This window comes from Cupressus sempervirens, chromosome 6, assembly GCF_028749045.1.
Source record: "Cupressus sempervirens isolate cs-2001-9-10 chromosome 6, ASM2874904v1, whole genome shotgun sequence".
NCBI lineage: Eukaryota > Viridiplantae > Streptophyta > Pinopsida > Cupressales > Cupressaceae > Cupressus > Cupressus sempervirens.
Window position 1 is genome coordinate 296,795,815 of NC_143123.1, and position 22,592 is coordinate 296,818,406.

Sequence of the window (22,592 nt, forward strand, 5' to 3'; positions counted from 1 at the left end):
AGATTATGGGATGGAATAGTGGAGTATTTGTGGTATGGATACTAACTGCAATATTGTAGATTTTGGTCATGCCACTGTATTTATATGGGGGATTTTTTTGTAGTGAATTGGATGGTGCCTTTTGTAGTTAATGAGTTTCCCTGCAGATGTTATTAGGTGTTCTTGTGTTTACAACACATCCTTCAATTTAGTTTATCACTTCAGGGATTGTTTGTTGATAGCTTATTTTGTTTTGATTACAGTTGGCTATCACCAAAATACATGAACAGAATAAAGAACATTTGTATGACTTAGAGGGTGCCGAGTCGTTAGGTTCATATTTGCGGATCATCACTTGTGCAGATAATGCTCTAGACATTGTGAATTGTAGTATCCAGTGGTATCGAATATCTTCAGAAGGAAGAAAGAAGGAACTCATTTCAGGTGAATTGTTCAGAATTTTTGATTAGTATGCATGGATTGCTTCTTACCTTTTTTATTATGTTTTTAAAGCAAGTAATAATATCTTAGTAGTGCTCAGCAATTATTTCTCTCTTTTTTTGGTTTGATAAACTTAATACTGATAAGTAGCCAAAGTACAAAAGCCTAAATTCAGGATGGTTGGACCCAGCAGTTACAAAAGTTAAACATCTGTATCAATGAACAATAGTGTAGAGGATTAAAGATTATAATCCTAATGTAGATTAAAGCTACCCTAAACTATAATTATTATCAAAGAAACTGAAGTATGAGCTGGTAACATATATTAATCAGACATATCATTATAAGTTTTTAATAAATCACACCTTCAAATGTGTGGAGCTTCAGAGAACAGTGAGATTTGCAATCTGGCCGCTCATGGTCTTTTGTCCTGCATTCCAGTTATACCCAACTGCATGTCCCTGTGTTTGGTCATCATGGGGTGCAATTCCAAGGTCAACTTGGACTGTGAACTCAATTATATTGAAATTATTATTTTTTCTCAAATGAAAGTGGCAAGTGTAATGTCCCCATTTTGGGACATTAGAAGATTTAAAACATTCATTTAATATTAAAATTGACTATGAGATCATGAATTGAAATTTAAAAAGGGTCAATTTAATATTATAAGGTAGGCTAAAGGTGACAAGGAGGGATAAGACGAAAAGGCAGGAAGGGAGTCGAAAGGTCACAACTTTTGGGATTAAAAAGGAGAGAAGCTCATTCATTCAGACATGCTTGGTTTATGATCCAGATTTCAATTTCTCTCTTGCGAGAGTTATTCGGAAAGCTTCAACTTTCATCCAGTGTGAGGACGTCAACCCTCATGCCGGGAGATAGTGGATGCACACCCTTTGTCAGTGGAGATGTCACTTCAGGTGTCTTGCATGTGCTTATAGGTTCTTTTCTTAGGATTTCTGACTGTAAAACTGTGTTTAAGGTTGGACTTTGAATAATAGTTATTGTATTGCTGTTGTATAATGCAATAACATGTTTTAAGATATTTTATGAGAATCTACAGATGTATATCATTGGCTTATAATGCAACTTCGTATGTTTGAGTTTTGATAAACTTAATACTGATAAGTAGCAAAAGTACAAAAAGCTAAATTCAGGATGGTTGGACCCAGCAGTTACAAAAGTTGAACATTTGTATCGATGAACAATAGTGTAGACGATTAAAAATTATAATCCTAATGTAGATTCAAGCTACCCTAAACTATAATTATTATCAAAGAAACTGAAGTATGAGCTGGTAACATATAATAATTAGACATATCATTATAAGTTTTTAATAAATCACACCTTCAAATGTGTGGAGCTTCAGAGAACAGTGAGATTTGCAATCTGGCCGCTCATAGTCTTTTGTCCTGCATTCCAGTTATACCCAACTGCAATTCCCTATGTTTGGTCATCATGGGGTGCAATTCCAAGGTCAACTTGGACCGTGAACTCAATTATATTGAAATTATTATTTTTTCTCAATTGAAAATGGCAAGTGTAATGTCCCCATTTTAGGACATTAGAAGATTTAAAACATTGATATAATATTAAAATTGACTATGACAGCATGAATTAAAATTAAAAAAAGGTGAATTTACTATTATAAGGTAGGCTAAAGGTGACAAGGAGGGATAAGACAAAAAGGCAGGAAGGGAGTCGAAGGGTCACAATTTTTGGGATTAAAAAGGAGAGAAGCTTATTCATTCGGACATGCTTGGTTTATGATCCAGATTTCAGTTTCTCTCTTGCGAGAGTTATTTGGAAAGCTTCAACTTTCATCCAGCATGAGGATGTCAACCCTCATGCTGGGAGATAGTGGATGCACACCCTTTGTCCATGGAGATGTCACTTCAGGTGTCTTGCATGTGCTTATAGGTTCTTTTCTTAGCATTTCTGACTGTAAAACTGTGTTTAAGGTTGGACTTTGAATCATAGTTCCAAGAATCACGGCGATTCATGCGATTCACGCGATTTGGCGATTCGATTCAAGCCAAACGATTTTTTGTGAATCGGTGAATCGAATCAGCGATAAAGGGTTTATGAAATAAGTTACTCACTAAATTTCAAGGGTTTTTTAAATTTTCCGATTCATGGCCGATTCGATTCCGATTCATGGCCGATTCACGATTTGATTCGGCCTTGCCGATTCCGATCCGATTCCGATTCTTGTTACTTTGCTTTGAATAATAGTTATTGTATTGCTATTGTATAATGCAATAACATGTTTTAAGATATTTTATGAGAATCTACCAGATGTATATCATTGGCTTATCATGCAACTTCGTATGTTTGAGTTTTGAATATTATATTGAAAAAGAAATGGGTAAATATCTATTGGGGATATTTCAATGGTATCAGAGCTGTGTATCTTGCTAGCTTGTGAAATCAAGAATCTCAAGTGTTTATAGTCCTGAAATATTTTATCTAGTTTGATAGGATATTAAGTTTTTGGACATCTAGACTTGGGAAGGAAAATCTGTGGTTTGTTCAAGATTGGTTGGGATTGACAAAACTTCCATAGTATGTATTGCAATAAATATTGGTTGTGGAAGTAGTGGACATTGTTAGAGAACAAATGACGCAATTATGTGCTGAATATTTTGAAAACCTTGGATGTTTTGCTATACTTGAAAATAATATTTGAGCGATATTAAGTGTTTCCTCTATTGCTGAAGGTTAGACTTTATTTCTAAGAAAATTTTCATGCACTATACTGGTGGTCTCCAGATCAAACTCAAAACTGAGACTTTTGTCGGCTTTTGAGATATTGATCAATCAACAAGACTATCGAAAAGGATGAGACTATCAAAGGTTTGCAACGTCTAGTCTAGATATAATCATTGTGGTACCTATATATATCTATATGTGGTTTAGGAAGCCATGGGAAGAACGATGGTGGAAACCTATGTATCCACACCTGGGCATGCGTAGAGAGTTATTACACAACAACTTAATCACTTCCAACATCTTTTAAGTGCAGACAAGGAACGATCATTTCTTGTTGTCATTCCAGTGACAGTATTGGCAAATAATATGCATGAATGTTCTTTTGGACAGAATTGAATGAACTGTTCAAAATTTTTAGTCACATTGTGTTGCCAAACAAAGTTCATATTTGTTATTACCAAGGGACTGTACATTGGCAAAGACAAGATATTCCCACCTCCGGGTTGACTTAAGTACTGAGGATCCTGGAGAAATAAATGCATATGTTGGGAGTTGAAATTGTTGGGCAATGTTTGCCGCAACTCCACACTGACGGAGATATGAGTTGAGCTCTTGGTTAAGAAAAAGGATGGAACTCTATGGATGCGTATTGACTACAAAGCTCTGAACAAGAAGACCATTAAGAACAGGTACGCTATACCTCGTAATGATGAGCTATTGGATTAGTTACATGGGGTTGTCTACTTTTCGAAGATTGATCTCCATTTTGGATACCATAAAATTAAGGTCTATGAGGAGGATATGAAGAAGACAACATTCAGATGCCACTATTGACATTATGAGTTCTTGGTGATGTCTTTTGGACTCACCGACGCACCTACTACATGCCTATCATGCATGAACCATATATTTAATAAGCAGTTGTGTAAGTTTGTACTGTGTTCTTTGATGATATTCTAATTTTTAGCCAAAAACAGGAGGAACATTTGTAGTTTTTGGATGAGGTTCTATGTATAATGGAGCAACACTCACTATTCTCCAAAGAATTCAAATGCGAGTTTGGCTTGACAGAGATCTTGTACTTGGGCCATGTGATTGGGGTTGATGAAGTCAAGGTGCATCAAGAGAAGATACATGCTATTCTGGATTGACCACCACCAAAGAATGTTTCAAGTTTAAGGGGATTCCTTGGATTGTGTTCCTATTACAAGAAGTTTGTGAAAGGGTTCTCTTAGCTTGCGTGCACCACTCACTGATCTCACAAAGGTGGGGCATTTCAGGTGGACTACAAATATGGAGGTGATATTCGACAAGGTCAAGAGGGTGATGAGTACATGCCTTGTGCTAGCCCTAGTCAATTTCACTAGACCATTCATCCTGCAACGTGATGCTTTCGGTGACAAGATTGGTGTGATACTTATGTAGGACATACATTCTATCGCATATGAGAGAAAGAAATGAAGGATCATGAGATGTACTCCACCTATAATAAGGAAATGGTATTTATCATGCATGCTCTAGCGAAATTTAGACAATATTTGGTGAATGGATGTTTTGTAGTAAGGACTAGTCATAATAGCTTGCGTTTTTCCTTGGCATAGAAGGAACTGAATGAAAGACAACAGAAGTGGATTAACAAGATACAAGCTTATGACTTTGATAGAGTACATCAAGGGAAAAAACAATGTAGTTGCAGATGTCTTATCTAGGAGACCAGGCAGTGCTTCCTGTTGTGCTTAGAGATTTCAGCATATTGGAAGTAGTACACGAAAATCATCATTGCTTGTGAGGTTATTGATGGGTAGATTCAGGATGACAGGTACAGGGTAGTAATAATTAACATTATTTACTCTAGAGCAAAATTTATTTGCGCCCTGAATCCAGACTTAAGGAGCAGATTACGCATGCCATTTATAATAGCCCAGTAGTGGGCCATCTTGGGTACTTCCAGATCTACAGGTAGTTTATGTAACAACCACTTTTCTCGGGTCTTAATTAACAACTAACATACACAAAGAAATATAGTTATCACTTCATCTTCATAAGAAGTCAATTAAATCAGTTTCGTTCATATGAAAGGGAATGATGGTTAAAATTAGTTAAACAAAATTTCTTAACGAAGAGCTAACATCATTAATAAAAATTACTATAGAATTAAAAAACCACGTGCCATGAAATTTGAGATCGAAATCAAAACTAGGGATGCTTTTGCAACCTTCCGAGTTAGTCCACAAATACCACTATAACAATATCACATGATGAATACCATCTAAAAATCACTGTCTCAAAATCAAATGATGATTACAATTAAATATCACTATATTTAAAATTAGGGCATCGATTACCATTGTATCAATTAGGGCATCGATTACCATTGGATCATTTAGGGCTTTTAGTTACTACAGTATCACTTAGGGCTTCCAATACCATTGATTCAAATAGGGCTTCTGATACCACTGATTCGATTAGGGCTTCCAATACCACAGTATCATTTAGGGTTCCAGTTATCACTGAATCAATTAGGGCTTTAGATTCCTTTCCTTCATATTACTTAACTGTGGCAGTAACTCAAGATTAGAAAATATGCTAGTATTCGATATTCATATAAACGGAAAACAAATCATAAATCTATCTCTCGCATCTAGGTGTAAAATAACTGTAACTATGAAATAACTCAATTAATCTTACCTTCTTGTATATACATCATAAAAGTGATATTACTTGTTTCCGACAAACAATTTAATGTACAGCTTATCTTTGTCTGTTGTTAGTCTGACAACTTGTAGAGAGGTGAAACATTGTCAGGGGCTTAACCAACCAATCTCGGATCTTAATTTATTCTCCACACAATCTCTAATGAGAAAGGCCCTCCCTATCCGGAATAGATAGGGACCATCTTGTCATTAGCTGAGCAACTTGGTATCTAACCATACGCCTTGACTTGACAGCAGGAGATGACCTTAAACGGAATCATGCATGAGCTATTAATTAATTCATGATAAACATTGATATGTCAAAACTGATTACTGTTTTCATGTTATTTCAAATTTCTTTCTCTTACCTCATCACCCATTTCCTTGGCTACATAGCCGGGTGAGTCCCAGGTGTTCAGAATTCTTAGAACAACCAGTTCTGCCAATTATACAAGAAGATTACGTGCATCCAGCATTTCACAATCTGTGATTACATGATCATGTTCTTTAAAGATTCCGGAATTTTGATTGTTTAATTCTAATATCCATCGATAAATAATTATGGATCCATACTATGTTTTTCTTGGCTTCAACAAAAGATTCATAATACTTATCTTTCATAAGAGTATAGAAACATTTCATATTCTCAGCCAATATATTCTGCTCAAATTGGGCATATGGCTTCAGAAAGGATTCATGTTACTTGTGAATTATTTACTGGTTCTTGTTGAAGGTGTTGTCTCTTAGCTCAGAGACGTATGGAAAATGCATCTGTATAAATTTGCACTGAAAAAAATTCTTTCTAAACAAAGTTCTAATAAGAAAAACAATAATCTGATTTGTTTTACACCTCTTCACCAATTCTACGGCTTCTTTGCCGGGTGAATTTCTCCGTGTCAAAGTATTCTAAATATGTCCGGAAAGTTTATAAAAACATGTGCATTGATGCGGATTTATGTAATTAATCAAGTCTGATACAACTACCAAATGAATTCATAGATGATATGAATACTTAGGAATTCTCATGCATGGTCCCATATACACTTCAGAATACTTCAGCCAGTAATATAAATTGATCTCTATTTATCAGGCCTGGCCAGCTACGGTTGGTTACTTAAATCAGAGAGAAAAAGGATTTGAAAAAGAAATGTATTTGATTTGTTCACAATCCTATCATTATGACTCAACTGAAGATGGAAATTAAACTCAATGAAAGAAAATAATCGGTTCATGATATACATTGCATCTATAGTATTCAATCTTAAAAGAAATAGAAGGATCTACTTCCAATCGGCTCATCATGAGCACAAATTAAAAAAGAAAATAGGATTCGATACCTAAACTTGGATTGGAACTCCCGTGCTCTGGCCGGTCTCTTGCCCACCCGCTAACTTTGAGGCTACTTCCTTACTTCAGACGGTGGCAGTCTTAATGAAGAAGATAGGGATTCGGGGGTGTGTAATAAAAAAGATAATCTACTTAGGACTTCCTAACTCGGCTTAATAAGAAAATGTAGCAGTATGGAGTTAAGACGGAATGAGAGATGGAAAGAGGTTTCCTCTGCCTAATTCGATCATGGCTTCAGCAATGATAACAATGTACGGCAGATTTGAAGCAGAGTATGGGTTTGAAATGGAGCCAACATAAGCAAGGGAAGATAACGATTTAAAAATAAAACGGGAATGAAAATATATATCCTTGTTGACTCCTCTCACGGCTCCCATATTAAGGAACGAGCTGTGACTTCTTGGCTCCCATTGGTTTCAAGATAATAAACCATTCGATTTCCAAACATTAAATCGATTGGAAAAAGAGAAGGATAGGAAAATAAAAATGTTGGAAGAGAAGTTGGAAAGATTATAAGATAACTCAAATTGCCAAATATTAAATTGATTTATCATGCTAAGTGTTAATCGATTAAAAGAAAGAATATTACATTGGAAAGAATAGAGTTGGAAGATTATAGTTCGAATATTATAATAATTCAAATGTTATTATAATTCAAATATTATTATTATCTTATATGTACATGTAAACTTCACCTTATTAAATAATAATGGTGCCAAATCATTTTTATATTATATGCATGTATATAAATACTTATTAAAATAATATGATGAAAGATAAATTAAAATCCTTTGAGATACATTTTATATTTTAACCCAATTATTTTCTCAGTTTATTTATTTAAATAGCTCATGCGGGTCCCACATATGTATCCTGTTTCAAGTCGCTAGGTTCTCAACCCATTTACTCAGTGATGGTGATGCTCCTGCTTAATTCTTTTCTGACAATGCTTCCACTCCTTAGACATGCTACCTACAAGGAAATTCTCCACAAATTATATTATCATAATAATTTATTTAATTATAAATAATCACAACGGTTAACCATCTTCTTAATTCAATGAATTTGTGATTAACGATCAACTAACATGTTATATTCACTATCTTACCATTTCACCAAATTATAACAAATTAAATTGCCAACTAACTTCATGTGAGCCTCAACTGCTGTATTTCAAATTAAGTCAAAAATTGGGACATAATAGTTTAGAGAGCGGTTCTCATGGAAGGGCCTTAAGGATGATGTTCTTCAACATGTGAAGACATATGTGACTTGCCAACAGAGCAAATCAGAACACGTATATACTGTAAGGTTGTTGCAGCCCTAACCAGTTCCTAGGCATAAATGAGAGAGTACTTCCATGGACTTCATCACAAGACTCTCAAAGTTGAAATGTAAGGACATCTTTGTGGTGGTGGATAGACTAACAAAATATCCACATTTCTTTGTTGTAACAGTTGATTGATCGACCTCTCAGGTGGCAACATTGTTCTTATGAGAAGTTTTCAGGTTACATGGTCATCCTAAGACCATTTATAGTGACAGAGACAACAAGTTCCTTAGCATTTTTTGGTAGGAGCTATTGAGACTTGCAGGTACACAATTATTCCCTAGAACCAGCTAACATTCGTAGACAGATGGACAGACGAAGATCGTTAATAAGTGGGTGAAGGATATCTTTGTATGTATGTTTCAGGACGAAAACGGGCATGGCTTCAGTTGTTACATTTGAGTGAATATTGTTATAACTCAACCTACCATATGTTTATTGGTATGCCCCCCTTTATGGCTTTATATGATCACGAGCCCCTGACTTTTGTTGATTTGGCCTTGGTTGATAGTTGGACCCCATTCGCAAAGGAGTGGTTATAGGAGCAATAGGACATCCTTGTAGTTCTAACAGGAAATTTGCAACGTGCCCAAAATCAACAAAAAAATTACGCTGATCGCCTTAGAATTGAGACAAGGTGTTACTTTGCCTTTGGCCTTTTGGACTCATTGAAGAAGAGTGGTAGAGAGAAACTCAAGCCTAAGTTTTATGGGCCCTATAAGATCTTAAGAAGGGTTGGAGAGGTAGCCTATAAGTTGGAGCCTTTTGAAGGTAGTCGGATTCACAATATTTTTTATGTCTCTTGCCTTATGAAAGCTGTTGGACAACATGTGACGTGCCCACTAGAAGCACCCCCTCTTGACAAGGAAGGGAAGTTGGAATTAGTGCCAACCAAAGTGTTGGAAATGAGGGAGAAGTGGTTAAGGAACATAACTATCAAAGAGTATCTGATTAAGTGGAAAGGATTGCCCATCGAAGATGCATCAGGGAAAGTGAGAAGATCCTTAAGCGTTACGGACTTCAATTCCTTGAGGGCAAGCAATTCCAAGAGGGGAGGACTGTCATGTTGCCCTACTTGCTCTGACCAGCTAAGTCATGCACCGGACCTACCCTACATCCCAATAGGCTGAAAGTGCAATCTTATGGGATAACATGTGGACCATGTGAGGTATTCTTAAGGTTGAAAATTGATGCTGACGTGGTTTGTTAAATTTTGCGAATTATGTCCACTTTGGGTCATGGCCTTGCTGCTAAGTGTTTTGGTGTGTAATGGCTCCGTGATTGCTCGTCGTGAATCTTAACTCTCCCTGTGGCAACATCTTGGATGTTTTCCATAACGCTTCTCCCGACAGGCCATGCATGCATGCTTGTGTGTAACGGTAGATGGGGTCGGCTGGAGGTCTTATGTGTAGGAGATTGGCAAATAGGGAAGGAATTTTGAACAAGCCACTAGACACAACACCAACACGGGATGACCATCCTATGAGCAGAAGGATGGATGTAGCCCTAGTTGGAAATATTAAATCGAATACATGTTAATGGTAATAATTCTAAAGCAAGCACGAGAAGGATAGAGTAATCCTAGCATGATCAATTGGAGGCTAAGACGGTAATCGATTTGTCAAATTCTGGAACATGTACGACATCATGTAGTAATGAACTATTCAAGCTAGCTTTATTTCATCAATTGTATCTTGGATGATACTGTGATAATACAATAAGGGGAACTTCCACAATTTCTGAAGTGGAGTTTTTTAGGAAACTTTGGCCAACGAAAGATTATAAATGAGAGCTCATTTCATTGGGAAAGGCATGCTTGAATATTTATTTGGTTTTGTTGCCTTTGTGGCTTTTCATGAGTTTTGAATTGTGCGCCTTTGCTGAAGTATAAGGGTTTCTGAGTTTCCGAAGATTGTCTGAAGTCACTGCTGATGTATAGTGATTTCATTGGTTAAATCTCCTATCTGTGATTATCTGTGTTTGGGAGATTGGCATTATCATTCTGAGAATTCTGAATTTGGTGTTTGCAAATTATGCCGAGTTATATAATTTGCATTGCTCTCCTATTGTAAATCTGTTAAAGGAGAAGTGGTTATTGATTTTAGTATTTGAAATTGGTGAAAGGAATTAATTGCATTTATTCTGCAAAGTCTAAATATATCTGCGAAGGTGTGATTTATGCTATCATTATTCCAATGGCCACGTTGAGTAGCTGTAAGAGATTTGGTGTTTCCATTTGGAGCTGTGGGCTGACTGCTTGGGTCTTTGGGGTGGCATTCTTCATTTGTACTTCAATCCAACATAATTGAAGATATTGTTGGGGGTAGACGACTTGCTGATTGTTGGTGCATTCAATACCAACCTTGCCATCAACATAAGGAGGACCTACGTTAATTTCAGAGGGGCTGCGATTGGTATATCAGGCTCAGCGTGATCAGTTGTGGAGTGCTATTTCATTTATTTTAGGCATGAACCTTGCTTGCTTGGACGACTCCCTTTTTTCTGGGCAGAATTGTGGCCTTTGGTTGTCACATGGGCTGTAGTTGGAGTTGTTGGCTGGTGTGAGTGGGAATCAGATTTTGAGCAAATGTGATTAGAGATTATTAAAGAGAAGGTTGAAATCATTATTTCCCAGGTACATAGTTCATTTCAATGTAACTGCAAACCTTCTTTTAATAATACAAGTTGTAGTTGTTGGACAATTCTTGTATTGCTTTCAGTACTTGATATAAGTGTTTATAAACTTTAAAAATAAAGCGTACAAACAATATCAGTTATACATCAGTTCTCCAGTTAGAATCCAGTTAGGGTCTTTACAAAACCTTGAGATCAAAGAGAGATTAACACACACACACATAACAATAATTTAGTTTGCCATTATAGTAATTATATTGAGGAATAGACATGTCTCAATGAGCGACATGTCTCTTCTCCTAGTTTATTCCTCATACAAATACAAGAGGATGCTGCTATTTGGAAAGGACATGCCAATCAGGCAATGCAATTACATTTGCAGCGATCCTCTAAAAATTAACATGGTATCAGAGCAGGCTGCAAATGCAATTATAGGCACTATGGAGAATGCAAGGAAAACTATTTTAATTAATCTAAGGATGATAACTGGGTCACAATAGGCGATAACCCCAAAACTCACCACAATATGAACCACATGATGAGAAGGTGAAGCGGTAGGAGGTGCGAGGAATTTCACCTGAGACAGTCATCTGGTATAGCCAGTTTAGAAGTGAGAATGATGAGCCTGTGCCATTTTTGTCAATTGGATTTTTGAAAAGAGTGAAGTGGAAATAGATTGTGTGCGAATTGGAAGCTCATCTCCCTTTGTGCAAAAGGAAAGTATTCACATAAACAATACATTATTATTGCCCGAAAAATAGAGTGTGCCACTTCCAGCTTGAGAATATATAAAAAGGATATGGATTGCAATAGCCCTATTGATGCTTGTATATCTCATCGTCATTATAAGGGTAACCCCCTTTGATCCGATTGGTCAAGAACTTTCATTGTGTCTCGCGTAGGAATCCAAGACTATTCAATCTCATCTCGACGATTTATGAACGATGGCATTAGCAATGCAAACTAATAAAATGGGATAAACATTTATGGGTACCCTACATGAAATGCCCATGTGATTATCATTGAAGTGGGAAGTGGGGGCCAAAGGATATACGACTATAAGAAAAGAAAAAAAAAAAAAACACATTGTGGAATTCCACATTTCTTCAAGACCACTATGTTCGTAGAGAAGTCCAAGGAAATGATTAATATTCACAAATTAAAAGAAGCAATCAGACATTCTAAAGTGTATAAACATGAAACACATTATATGCTATTGTCTCATATTCTTCGAAAACCATATTATATTTTCAAGAGAACTTGTATTATATCTTAATTCTTGACGTATATGCAAGAATGAAATTTTTATATTTGGGTGGGTGCTATGTAATTCCGCGACAAAGATATTATTTGAAGTGAATTGGGAGTGTTGGTTCCCAAAACCGTTGACTGGAAATCCAAGAGCCTGCCACTTCTCCGGTAGGATCTCTCAATCAAATTTTGGCCAACGAACGGAAATCGCTTAGATTCCCTTGCACTTCGGGCTCCACAACACCCAGGCGGGTAGACCTTCACCTTGAACACTGACTACTCAATTCAAGTCTTTTCTATAGCAAATTTAAACTTCTAGAGTTCTTCGGCTAGCAAGGTCCTCAAACTCAATGAAATTGCAACTGGATGTTGAATACTTGAAATTGAATGTTTTGAATAAATTTTGTTAATAATGAATTTGATGCTTGTAGAAGGAATATGTATAGATTTTCTAACTTTAATAACAAAAGACTAGTGCTTTGTTAATCCGGGCGATAGAGTCAACTTCAGTGAACTTTCACGTACAACTTAATAATGTTCAATACACTTATATTGCCAACAATTTTAATAATCCAGATGCGACAGACTAATTATAATGCAATCTTAAATTAGTGCAGATTGAATTTTAACTATGCTTAGAAAGAGACAAACTGGACAGAGGTACAGAAACAATTAATATTTCACAACACCTATGATGATCAAATCTGAAATGCTAATTGACCATGTCCACTTATCTGATATCAAAATCATATACAAAATTCTAAAATATAATTACGAAGGACGATTCACCTGTAGTTTAAATCTCCATGCCATTTAAAAATAAACAAAAAACATTTTATTTTATTTAAAAAATAAAATAATGGACTTTATACTACAAAATCATAGTAGACCCCTTATTCCTCCATACAATAATAGAATAAAAATACTTTTCTCCTAAGAGAATAAATGTGTTCGGATCTTGGATTGTTTACAAATACATCTTCTATTTATATTGCTCCTATTCAAATGAAATGATGTGACTTTTAGCCAAAACCTGTCTTTTAAAGTTTTGCATCTCTTCAATTATTTAATCGTACCTTTTCTTGATCAAAACCATCTTTAAGTTATTTTAACGAAGTAAGCTGCTTCGATTAACTCAAGCACACCATGCTTTATTATTAATGTGTGTTATTTCTTTACATAGAACATTCTTCAAACTCCCGTTGCTAGTATTTCCAAACTGTTCTGACATCGTCTGAGGGCTAAGTATTGATTATCGGGCCTTTCGAAATAATGTTTTTACTTTAAAAGATTTTTTAACTGCCACTTATGTGTAAGACGAGTCATCTTTTAATGATTGATGGCAACACTATTTCATTGAATTTGTTTATTATGTTTGTGTAGCCGTATATTGACTCCTCTGTATTGGACAAACCTTTCTTTAGACATGTTCGATTCTCGACCACATTCAACCTTTTTATCATTTTTTATTTCCCATCAAATCAGGTAAGACAAAACTCATTTGTCTTTACTGTCTGCAATATTCGCTATGCTGTTAAATATGGACTGAATCTGTCTTCATTTATTTATCGTTGTCTTCAAACAAATCACATATAAATTTGTTTCTTTGCATGATGTGGCGTTTTTAGCCTCTTATTTATTTCTGTTTATTATCACTTCATACATTATCGATAGCTGTCTATTTACTGATATTAAATCACAGTAGACACAGTTTGTCTTTACCTAATATTTCGTCTTTATTCTATTTTGTCTTATGTGATTTTATTTCCGATACAAACTAGTATCTTTATCACTCATGGGACTTCCCTTTATCTTTAAATAGAACAAACTAAATTTGTCTTTTCTAATTTTTGTCTTATCCAGGGCTCATATTATTGCTGCATTCCATTCAATACCTGTATCTTTTGAGTATATGTTTAAGTATTCCTTTGTTTAGTATGCATCGTGCTACTGTCAATGCTTTCCATTAATACATTGAAGTTACTGTTTGGAAACTCTTTATCATTGAGTCTGATTTATATTTTTCTTTTATTGCTTCAAGCTGAATCAGTTTACTCAGCATTATGTTCTATATGGGCCATCAAAGAATTTAACCATCAGGATTGCTGCTATCTGAAACAGCCACTGCTATTATAACACAGCCAATCTGCTACCACACATTGTTGTCTGTTTACTCTTATAGAAAAGGAAGTTGCCATTATTATTGGTTTTTCTTATACTCTCAGCATCGACAACAATGTTTTATGAAAACTCCAACATCAAATCTCAAGTGGAGACTCATTTTTTTTGCAAAAAATCAGAGCTCCATCAGGGAGGAGGACGTATCTTGCATTTTCCATGTGAGGCAAATAATACAAAAGAAGCATGTTTTGAGAACAAATGTTTATATTTCTGCAAAACAAACATCTACGAAGGATAAATAATATATATATGTTGACTCAGAGAAGACTCACCACGTGAAAAGGGCAAGAAGAATAGAGAATTAGACATCTTGTGGATGCCACGAAGGACAAGGGGGCTCTCCACCCAACAAGGTGATTGGAATAAGAAAGTGAAGTGACGTAAGCTAATGCTAACTCAATACTGGATAATCCACATTAACATGATATAGAAATTATAAATAAGCTAAGACAACCACGTAGAAGAGATACAAAGTCAAATGGCTTGTCCATCGAACAATTGATAAAAATAATAATATTTGGATTGGAGTACAAATAAGGCATACACCCGAGTATAAGGAGGAAAAATAGTATTGTGATACGTAGAAGGAGAATTGGATATTGCAAAACTCCTTGCATGAATAAGGGGATTTAATATTGGAAGCAAAACATATGTTTTATGATATGCATTAAACTACAGAGACATCTATTTCAATAATAATAAATGTACCATTCTCATTTTTGAGAAATACTTATACGAAGATATTATTTGATTGGAGAAACTTGTATCAAGTGGATAAGTATTTATTATCCTTGAGTACTGTACTAGTCTCTCTCTTTTTTATTTTATTTCTATACGTACTATAAGAGCTATTTGCCTTAATCTTTTCCTTTGAAAATGTTTTTGCTAGAAAAGGGAGACTGATATAAGATTTAGACGGAGTTTGATACTTCTTCAAAGATAAAGGAGCTCATAAGACTGATGTTCAGAAGGAGTCTGACACATCCATCAGAAGGAGAAGATAGAGGATATGTTTCAATTGATCTTTGAAGAACTTGATCATATGATTATTAGAGGGAGTTTTGACTTCATGTGAACTTTTGGTGTCATGTGTGTAACTACATGATTGAATGGGCCTACCCCTTGTGTACATCATGAGGAAGTGACAACTTCCAAATGATTATAACTTATATTTGCAGAAGTTATTGAAAGGTGACGATCTTACAATAACTTAATGATTTTCTATTATGATGGATATTTTACGATGTCTCTGCAGATCATGATAGATTATACTTTGCATGGTTGATGTTTATATGGTACACATTATGAGAATGCATGTGCACATACCTTATAAATATTTTTGAGTACATGGTGAATGTAATGCAAACTGATGTTCTTGAGGCGATTACACTTAGTACTTGGGGAATTGTAAGAATATATAGTCCACCAATATAATGGGGGTGCGGGGGGGGGGGTGTGAATCAATTATCCAACTATTATCAGAATTATCAACTTTAATAAAACTTAACCATATGAGCATATAATCAGAAACCACAACAAGATAATCATGTACAATAACACCATATATGCTAATTAGCGAAACACTTGATTAGAGGGAAAACCCCAGTGGGGATGATACCCACAAGATGATGTACTAATATAAATATTCCTTGTTAGAGGATGGACCCTGTTAGGAGTCTATGAAAACATTTAGTTCATATCAATCCTTGTTAGGAGACTTTGAATCCGTGTTTGGAGATTCTAATCCTGTTAGTACTTGTGCCAACCCTGTTACGAGTTGTAGAAGGCAGATGGACCCACTGTCCAAACAGGTTTAGGGGCAAGACCAATGAACCCACTGTCCAAATGATCTTTGTATTATTCCTTGCAGAATAATAGAATTGAACTTTACTACTCCTTCCACTTTCTCTGTCCTAACAAATGGACTTCTGCTCCTTCTGATCTCGATACCAGATCATCAACTTCGCATTCAATAATCCCTTGGATCACTTGCTTGCATTTACCAAATACTCTGCTCTTGTTCGCACTTGCTTGAATACTTCACACTTCTCACACTATTTCCAAACAAGGAAAACAGCTTTCATTTATATTGTATCTTCAAAATAATTCCTTGAGTTGAGGCTTTTCCAATTAATTATAATAAGATAATTAATTATTTCGTAATTACAATAGCACTGTCGGCTCACAATCTATACTTCTCACATGTGCAACACTAGGGCTTGTGCACTTGCTGATGTCACCACCAGACTGTCTTCTATTACTGTCTAACTACACATCTCAAGATTATGTTTGTTAAAAAATTTAATGCAATCATTAGAAACTGCTTAACAGTTACTCTGTCTCTGTACTGCTCTCTGTAAATCATTTACATGGAGAATATCAAGTGTTGATATTTTGGAGACCATTACTAAGAGTTTTGGTGAATATCATATGATGATATTCTGAAGGCCAATACTCTTGATATCATATGTGATATCAAAATGGTGGATATCTTCTGTTCAAGAAATATCTTTAAAATTTGCCATAGCTAATATTACCAATGGTGTAATACGTGTTATGTTTTTATCCTCCCTTGCTAAGAGGGAGTGCTGATGTTTCGGTAGCTTTAGTAGGATCAACCTGTGAGATCAAAGAGACATCTATATATATATATATAATTTAGTTTGCCATTATATTAATTATATTGATGAATAGACATTTCAATTAGGGACATGTCTCTTCTCCTGGTTTATTCCTCATACAAATACAAGAGAACGCTGCCATTTGAAAAGTACATACCAATCCGGCAATGCAATTATATTTGCAGCGATCCTATGAAAATTAACAGCAACCTGGCCTTATCCTCCATAGTCTAACTTGAATCCTGTTTCATATCTTCTGTATGGGGCCCAGAAAGTGGATCATTACCACCATTTTAAAAGCCAGCCATCCCTTACGTGCTTCCCTAAACCTGCGGTTTTTGTTACTCTCAACAAATCTCCACGGAAAGAGAGTGTACTTGGTCCCTTAAATTCTCTCCAGTTCACTCTGCTTACCCCCCAAATCAATTCCCAGCCACGGATTAGATTTCTCCAGATTTCCTCCATTCTTCCAAGTTCTTCTATTGGCACAATGGTGTTCATTATCAGGCTAATAATGCCATTATCTTTTCCAAGTTGCAAAGTCCATGCCATTGTCGTTGAGAAAATGTCTTGTGTTTGTTCAATGATGATTCTCCACCTGGTGAAGCATGTGACCCAGAAGAATCATAACATTCACAGGGAGCTTTTTGTCTACAAAATTGAAAAGCTAATCATTCCTCTTCTTTATCATTTGTCCGTAGTGGGGATTTTGTTGCTTGGGCAAGTGAGAGTGACTGTAGTCTCCATCATTTACAATCACCTCAGAGCACACCTTGCAAATATCTAAAAGACTATGGATGAAATGTTCCATTGCCATGTTTAAAAGCATTAAATGTTGCCTCTCTCTGCAATAAATGCCCTGTCCACCAGTGGTTATTGGGCACTCGTTCCTTCCGCCAAAACAAACACTCAAAGCCGTACATTGCTGTCAAATCCTTGTCACCTTTAATGTTTATCCTGTTGCTTACTGACTAAGGGAAAATAATAATTATCACATTTGACTGTCTTCATCCTTCCCTAAGCGTTGGAAATCTTGTAGAACAATTTCATTCAACTTGAAGGTTAATACCCAATTTGATAATTTATCAGCCTCTTTGTTGCCTTGTCAGGTGGCATGTGTAATTTTGAGATCATCAAGGGGTGTCAATTCTTCATTTATTTGGTCTATGTATTTCTGCAGATGCCAAGCATGCATGTCGCCTTTCATTATTGCATTTACAATGTTTTGTGAATTCCGTTCTACATGAAGATTTTTGACACCTAACCTTTTGGCTGCCCTTACGGCTAGTAGAGCCACCTCCACTTCAGCAACATTATTTGTTCCATCTAGCAATCTTTTTCCCCCACATGCTATTAGATTACCATTCCTGTCTCGAATGATGAATCCTGCTCCTGATGGTCAAGGGTTTCCTTTTGAAGCACCACCAAAGTTACATATCTGCCAACCCTCACTAGGTTTTTCCCATTCAACATCACACACATTCACATTTAATGGATTAACCCATCTAATGATTTAATAAATTCTATAAAAAACATATGAGTAAAGTTCTAAACTATAACAAATTTTAGAAAAAGCCTACAAAACTGAAATAAAAACAAAGCAGAAGCCATCATCGGTCATGACACGAGAGGACAGGCTGCAGCACAGTGCAGCGTGGGAGAATTTTGAAATGGTCTATGAGGCTCCATCTTCTTTAACACTGAGACTGCAGTCCGCCTTCATCAATACAGAGTTTGCAGCCATCTTTGTGAATGCAAAGTCTGTTCCTCATAATCTGCATTTGCCTGGACACAATTGCGCACTGGTATTGCAAAGAAATTAACACAGAGGCAGATGACACTAAGACACACAACACTAAGACAAATGAAATCAGCACACAGTATTGTAAAGAAATGGCCAAATTAACCATATGGTTTTTCGATATGAATACATGTCGAATTTTAAATTAATTTTTAGTAAATTTTGAAATTTGGCAAAAATTGAAGTTCACAGTTAATATTCTCCATATGCTGTGATTTAGATTTGTGTAAGATCATTATGTTTTTGAATGGTCTCAAATTAAATTGCGGTTGAAGTGAGGAAAATGTGTGATCTCGTTTTTAAGAGTGCCGTAATATTAGAGTATTTTAGGGACAGTATCTTTCTTCAACCTTTAAAATTGAAATATATGCATTTGTAAAATTCACTCAGTTTTGGTTAGTGTTGCTTCATTAATTTGATTGGTGATTTGTTGACCAAGAGTAATTGAACTTTAGTAATCAGGATGAAATGTCTTGGATGTTATGTGCATGGATAAAATAGGTGCCACAAAAGCAGAATATAGCCCTGAACCATTCGATGTTGGAAGGTTTTTACAAGCTGAGATTCATCTCTCAGATGGACAGAAGGCAATAGTCACAAGCAGTGCACCAATAGATCCAGGTTTGAATTCTGCCAGTGTGGCTGTTGATATGGTTTGATATACTTTGTTTAACTAGTTATAAAAGTTAAATTTATTTGTCATTCAGTTAATTTTTTCTGATGTTCATATCTTAAATATATTTGCACTTTTGGTTGCTTACTTAAACAACCTTTAGTGATTTGGATTGTTTAACAAATGCTTGAAATATTTATAGTATGATTACCAACATTTCTGGAAACTATAGTCCTCTTTTTTTGGAACTTTTTATTATTTTCAGAAATGTGATTTTTTGCTTTTATTCTACTTTTTCGGGGAGTGTTCTTTTTTGCTCTTTAAAATATTAATTAAACTTTCAGACTTCTTTCACTTTAGGAGGCCACATAAAATGATATTAAGATATTATTATACCTCTTAACTTTGAATCCACTTTATTTTACTTAAAGTGATAAAAGTTGCTTTTTTAGAACATTTAAGTGAAATAATAGAATAATATTTCCTAGCCTTAAAATATTCATCAAGTCCTAAAACTGAAGACTTTGCATTCTGAAGTTGAAGAAAAACTGAGAATGATTCCAACTACCAAAAATAGCATCAACTATAAATCTTGTTAAAACTATCCAAATCCTGAAATTAAAGATATTGCATGTGGAATCTAAGAGGAGACCAGAGCTACATGACCATCTCCTGATAATTTTGTTTACTATAAAATGTAACTGTTAACAACAACAATGGTTAAAAACAGTAATTTGGCCGAAACTTCAATAAACAACTGATGTCGAAATTGACACTTACTACAAATAGTAAGTCCTGGGCAAGTTGTCTGAGATCACTCCTGAAAATGTCGTTCATCTCTAGTAATCTGTTTGAACACAGATGACATCAAAATACTCTTTTGAGCTTGGTAACACCAACCCAGAAAGCTTGGTGACGTCAACATAGAACCAGAAATGAAGATATTGCAATGATTTGCTTATGATTAGCAAAATCTTTGATTTTTCTTCCTCAGGGTCTTATCTCCTTGCTAGGCATGCTTGAATGATATTTTAAGTCCAAATCCTTGAAGACACTATATGTTAGATGTCCCCTTTATGAAATAAGAATTATCTATGTTCCACGGAGTTTCCGGGACGGGGACGTTTTAGGGGACGGGGACGTGTTTCCGGTACGGGTACGGGTCGAAGCCAAAATTTAGGGGACGGGACATCAGGGGACGGCGATTAAAAACATAGGGGATTTTTTTTACTATAGAGACAAAATTCAAATATGTATATCATAACATTGATAAACCATTCACCATAGACATTTTAGAAGATAAATACATGGAATATTATCAAATGGCAAATACTAAGTGCTTCCATTATAACAATATCACATACATATATAGCAAAAATTAAAATGCCTAAAGGCTTCAAGTATCATGCTGAAATCAGAATGAAATAAAGAGAAGTCCAACTAAAATAGTTGGTAAATAGTAAATACCGAACGCAGTCTTGCCTCACTAAACACAATCTTTGCTCATTGCTGCTACTGCTCTTATGTTTTTTTCCTTCCTCTTAGCAAGTATGTTAAATCGAAAAATAAGTAGAAGAGTTAGTGTTTTAATGGACCAAATATGGGTTGCATATTGTTATTATGTCTTTAAGATGACTAGGGGCCACACGAACAACAAAAATTAGGAAAAAATATTTTTTTGGGGATGGTTTGCCTTTACCAGATTGATTGGAAAAAAGGGGACGGCCAGCAGTTTCGGGGACGGATAGGGGACGGCAAAACTGTCCCCGATACTGCTGGCCGTCCCCAAGTTTCCTGCCCAAAAAAATTGGCCGTTTCGGGGACGTTTCTGAATTCTTCAAAAAAGGGACGTCGCAGGGTACGGCCAAAATCCGTACCCGCGTCCCCGTTTCGTACCCGGTACGGGTACTAGGGTACAGAGGCAGGAAACGCGTCCCCGTGGAGCATAGAGAATTATTAATAAATAAATAAGAATAATAATTAAATAAATGAATAATAATAATATTGTCCAAAAAATATTAACATGAAGGATGGAATCAGACAAGCACGGTATGATTAAGGAATCACTATATGATCGAATACAATGATCAGATATAAAAACGGTCAAACATTAACGGAATATCGTGTCAAGGATATTCTATGGAAATAAGTCCCCACTACATAGAGTTTGAGAACCCTCACTACCACGTAAATCAAGAGGCAGTCAATTGCCTATGTTTCCAAACAATATGTAAGAGGATGTAAAGACAAGTCAATAAAGCCTTATCAGCACCCCCAGTAATTAATAGCTCATTTAAGCCTAAACACTTGATATCTGTAATGACCAATAAAGATTAATCTCAAGATATAAAATATTGAATATCATAAACAATGAATATAATGCAGCAGGGAGTCAGATTCTTCTGAGGCTAGCCACCAACTAGAAAGAATAAATAACCCTTAGCAATATCATAAGAATATTAAATCACAGAGATGTGATACATAGTCCTCAGAACTAACAAACTCAACAAATGGTGAACCATTATATAGTTATCAATATGGTATTGTCTAAGGCAAAATGAATATTATATTATGGTCTGCAATTCCATTCACGAGAAGGCACAATGCCAATAAACATCAATGAGCATTGACAAAGTTAGGAATTGATAACTAATTAAGTTAATTGCCATGTAACAATACAATTAGTATGAAGAGAGGAGATACAACATGTCTCTAGAATACAACTCTTCCTATTGTATACGATGAACTTCATTTCATTAGAGAAGAGAGGAGAGGAATCAGAGATAGAATGCAAAGGAGTAAGGATCAGACAAGAGATGCAGATCTGGAAGCGGATGTGGGATGCGGGATGTTTTTTTGGGGGGCATGAGGTTACACACACACACACATACAATTATACTATGTATATGCAAAGAAATGAAAGAAATATACAAAATTAAAACATTTGTTAGCTTGTAACTTCACCAATACATAATCAAATACTCAGTAAGAT

The 22,592-nt window shown here is 35.5% G+C and overlaps 1 protein-coding gene across 2 annotated transcripts in view; it reads left to right on the forward strand.

Moving 5' to 3' along the window:
- SCAB1 (plectin-like protein) overlaps positions 1 to 22,592 on the forward strand; it is a 215,207-nt gene that overhangs the window by 137,338 nt on the left and 55,277 nt on the right. For both annotated transcript variants that reach the window (XM_089787925.1, XM_089787926.1), the window contains exons 7-8: positions 243 to 423; positions 19,489 to 19,608. In XM_089787925.1, coding sequence (XP_089644051.1) covers positions 243 to 423; positions 19,489 to 19,608 — 301 coding nt within the window. The remainder of the gene's footprint in view (positions 1 to 242; positions 424 to 19,488; positions 19,609 to 22,592) is intronic.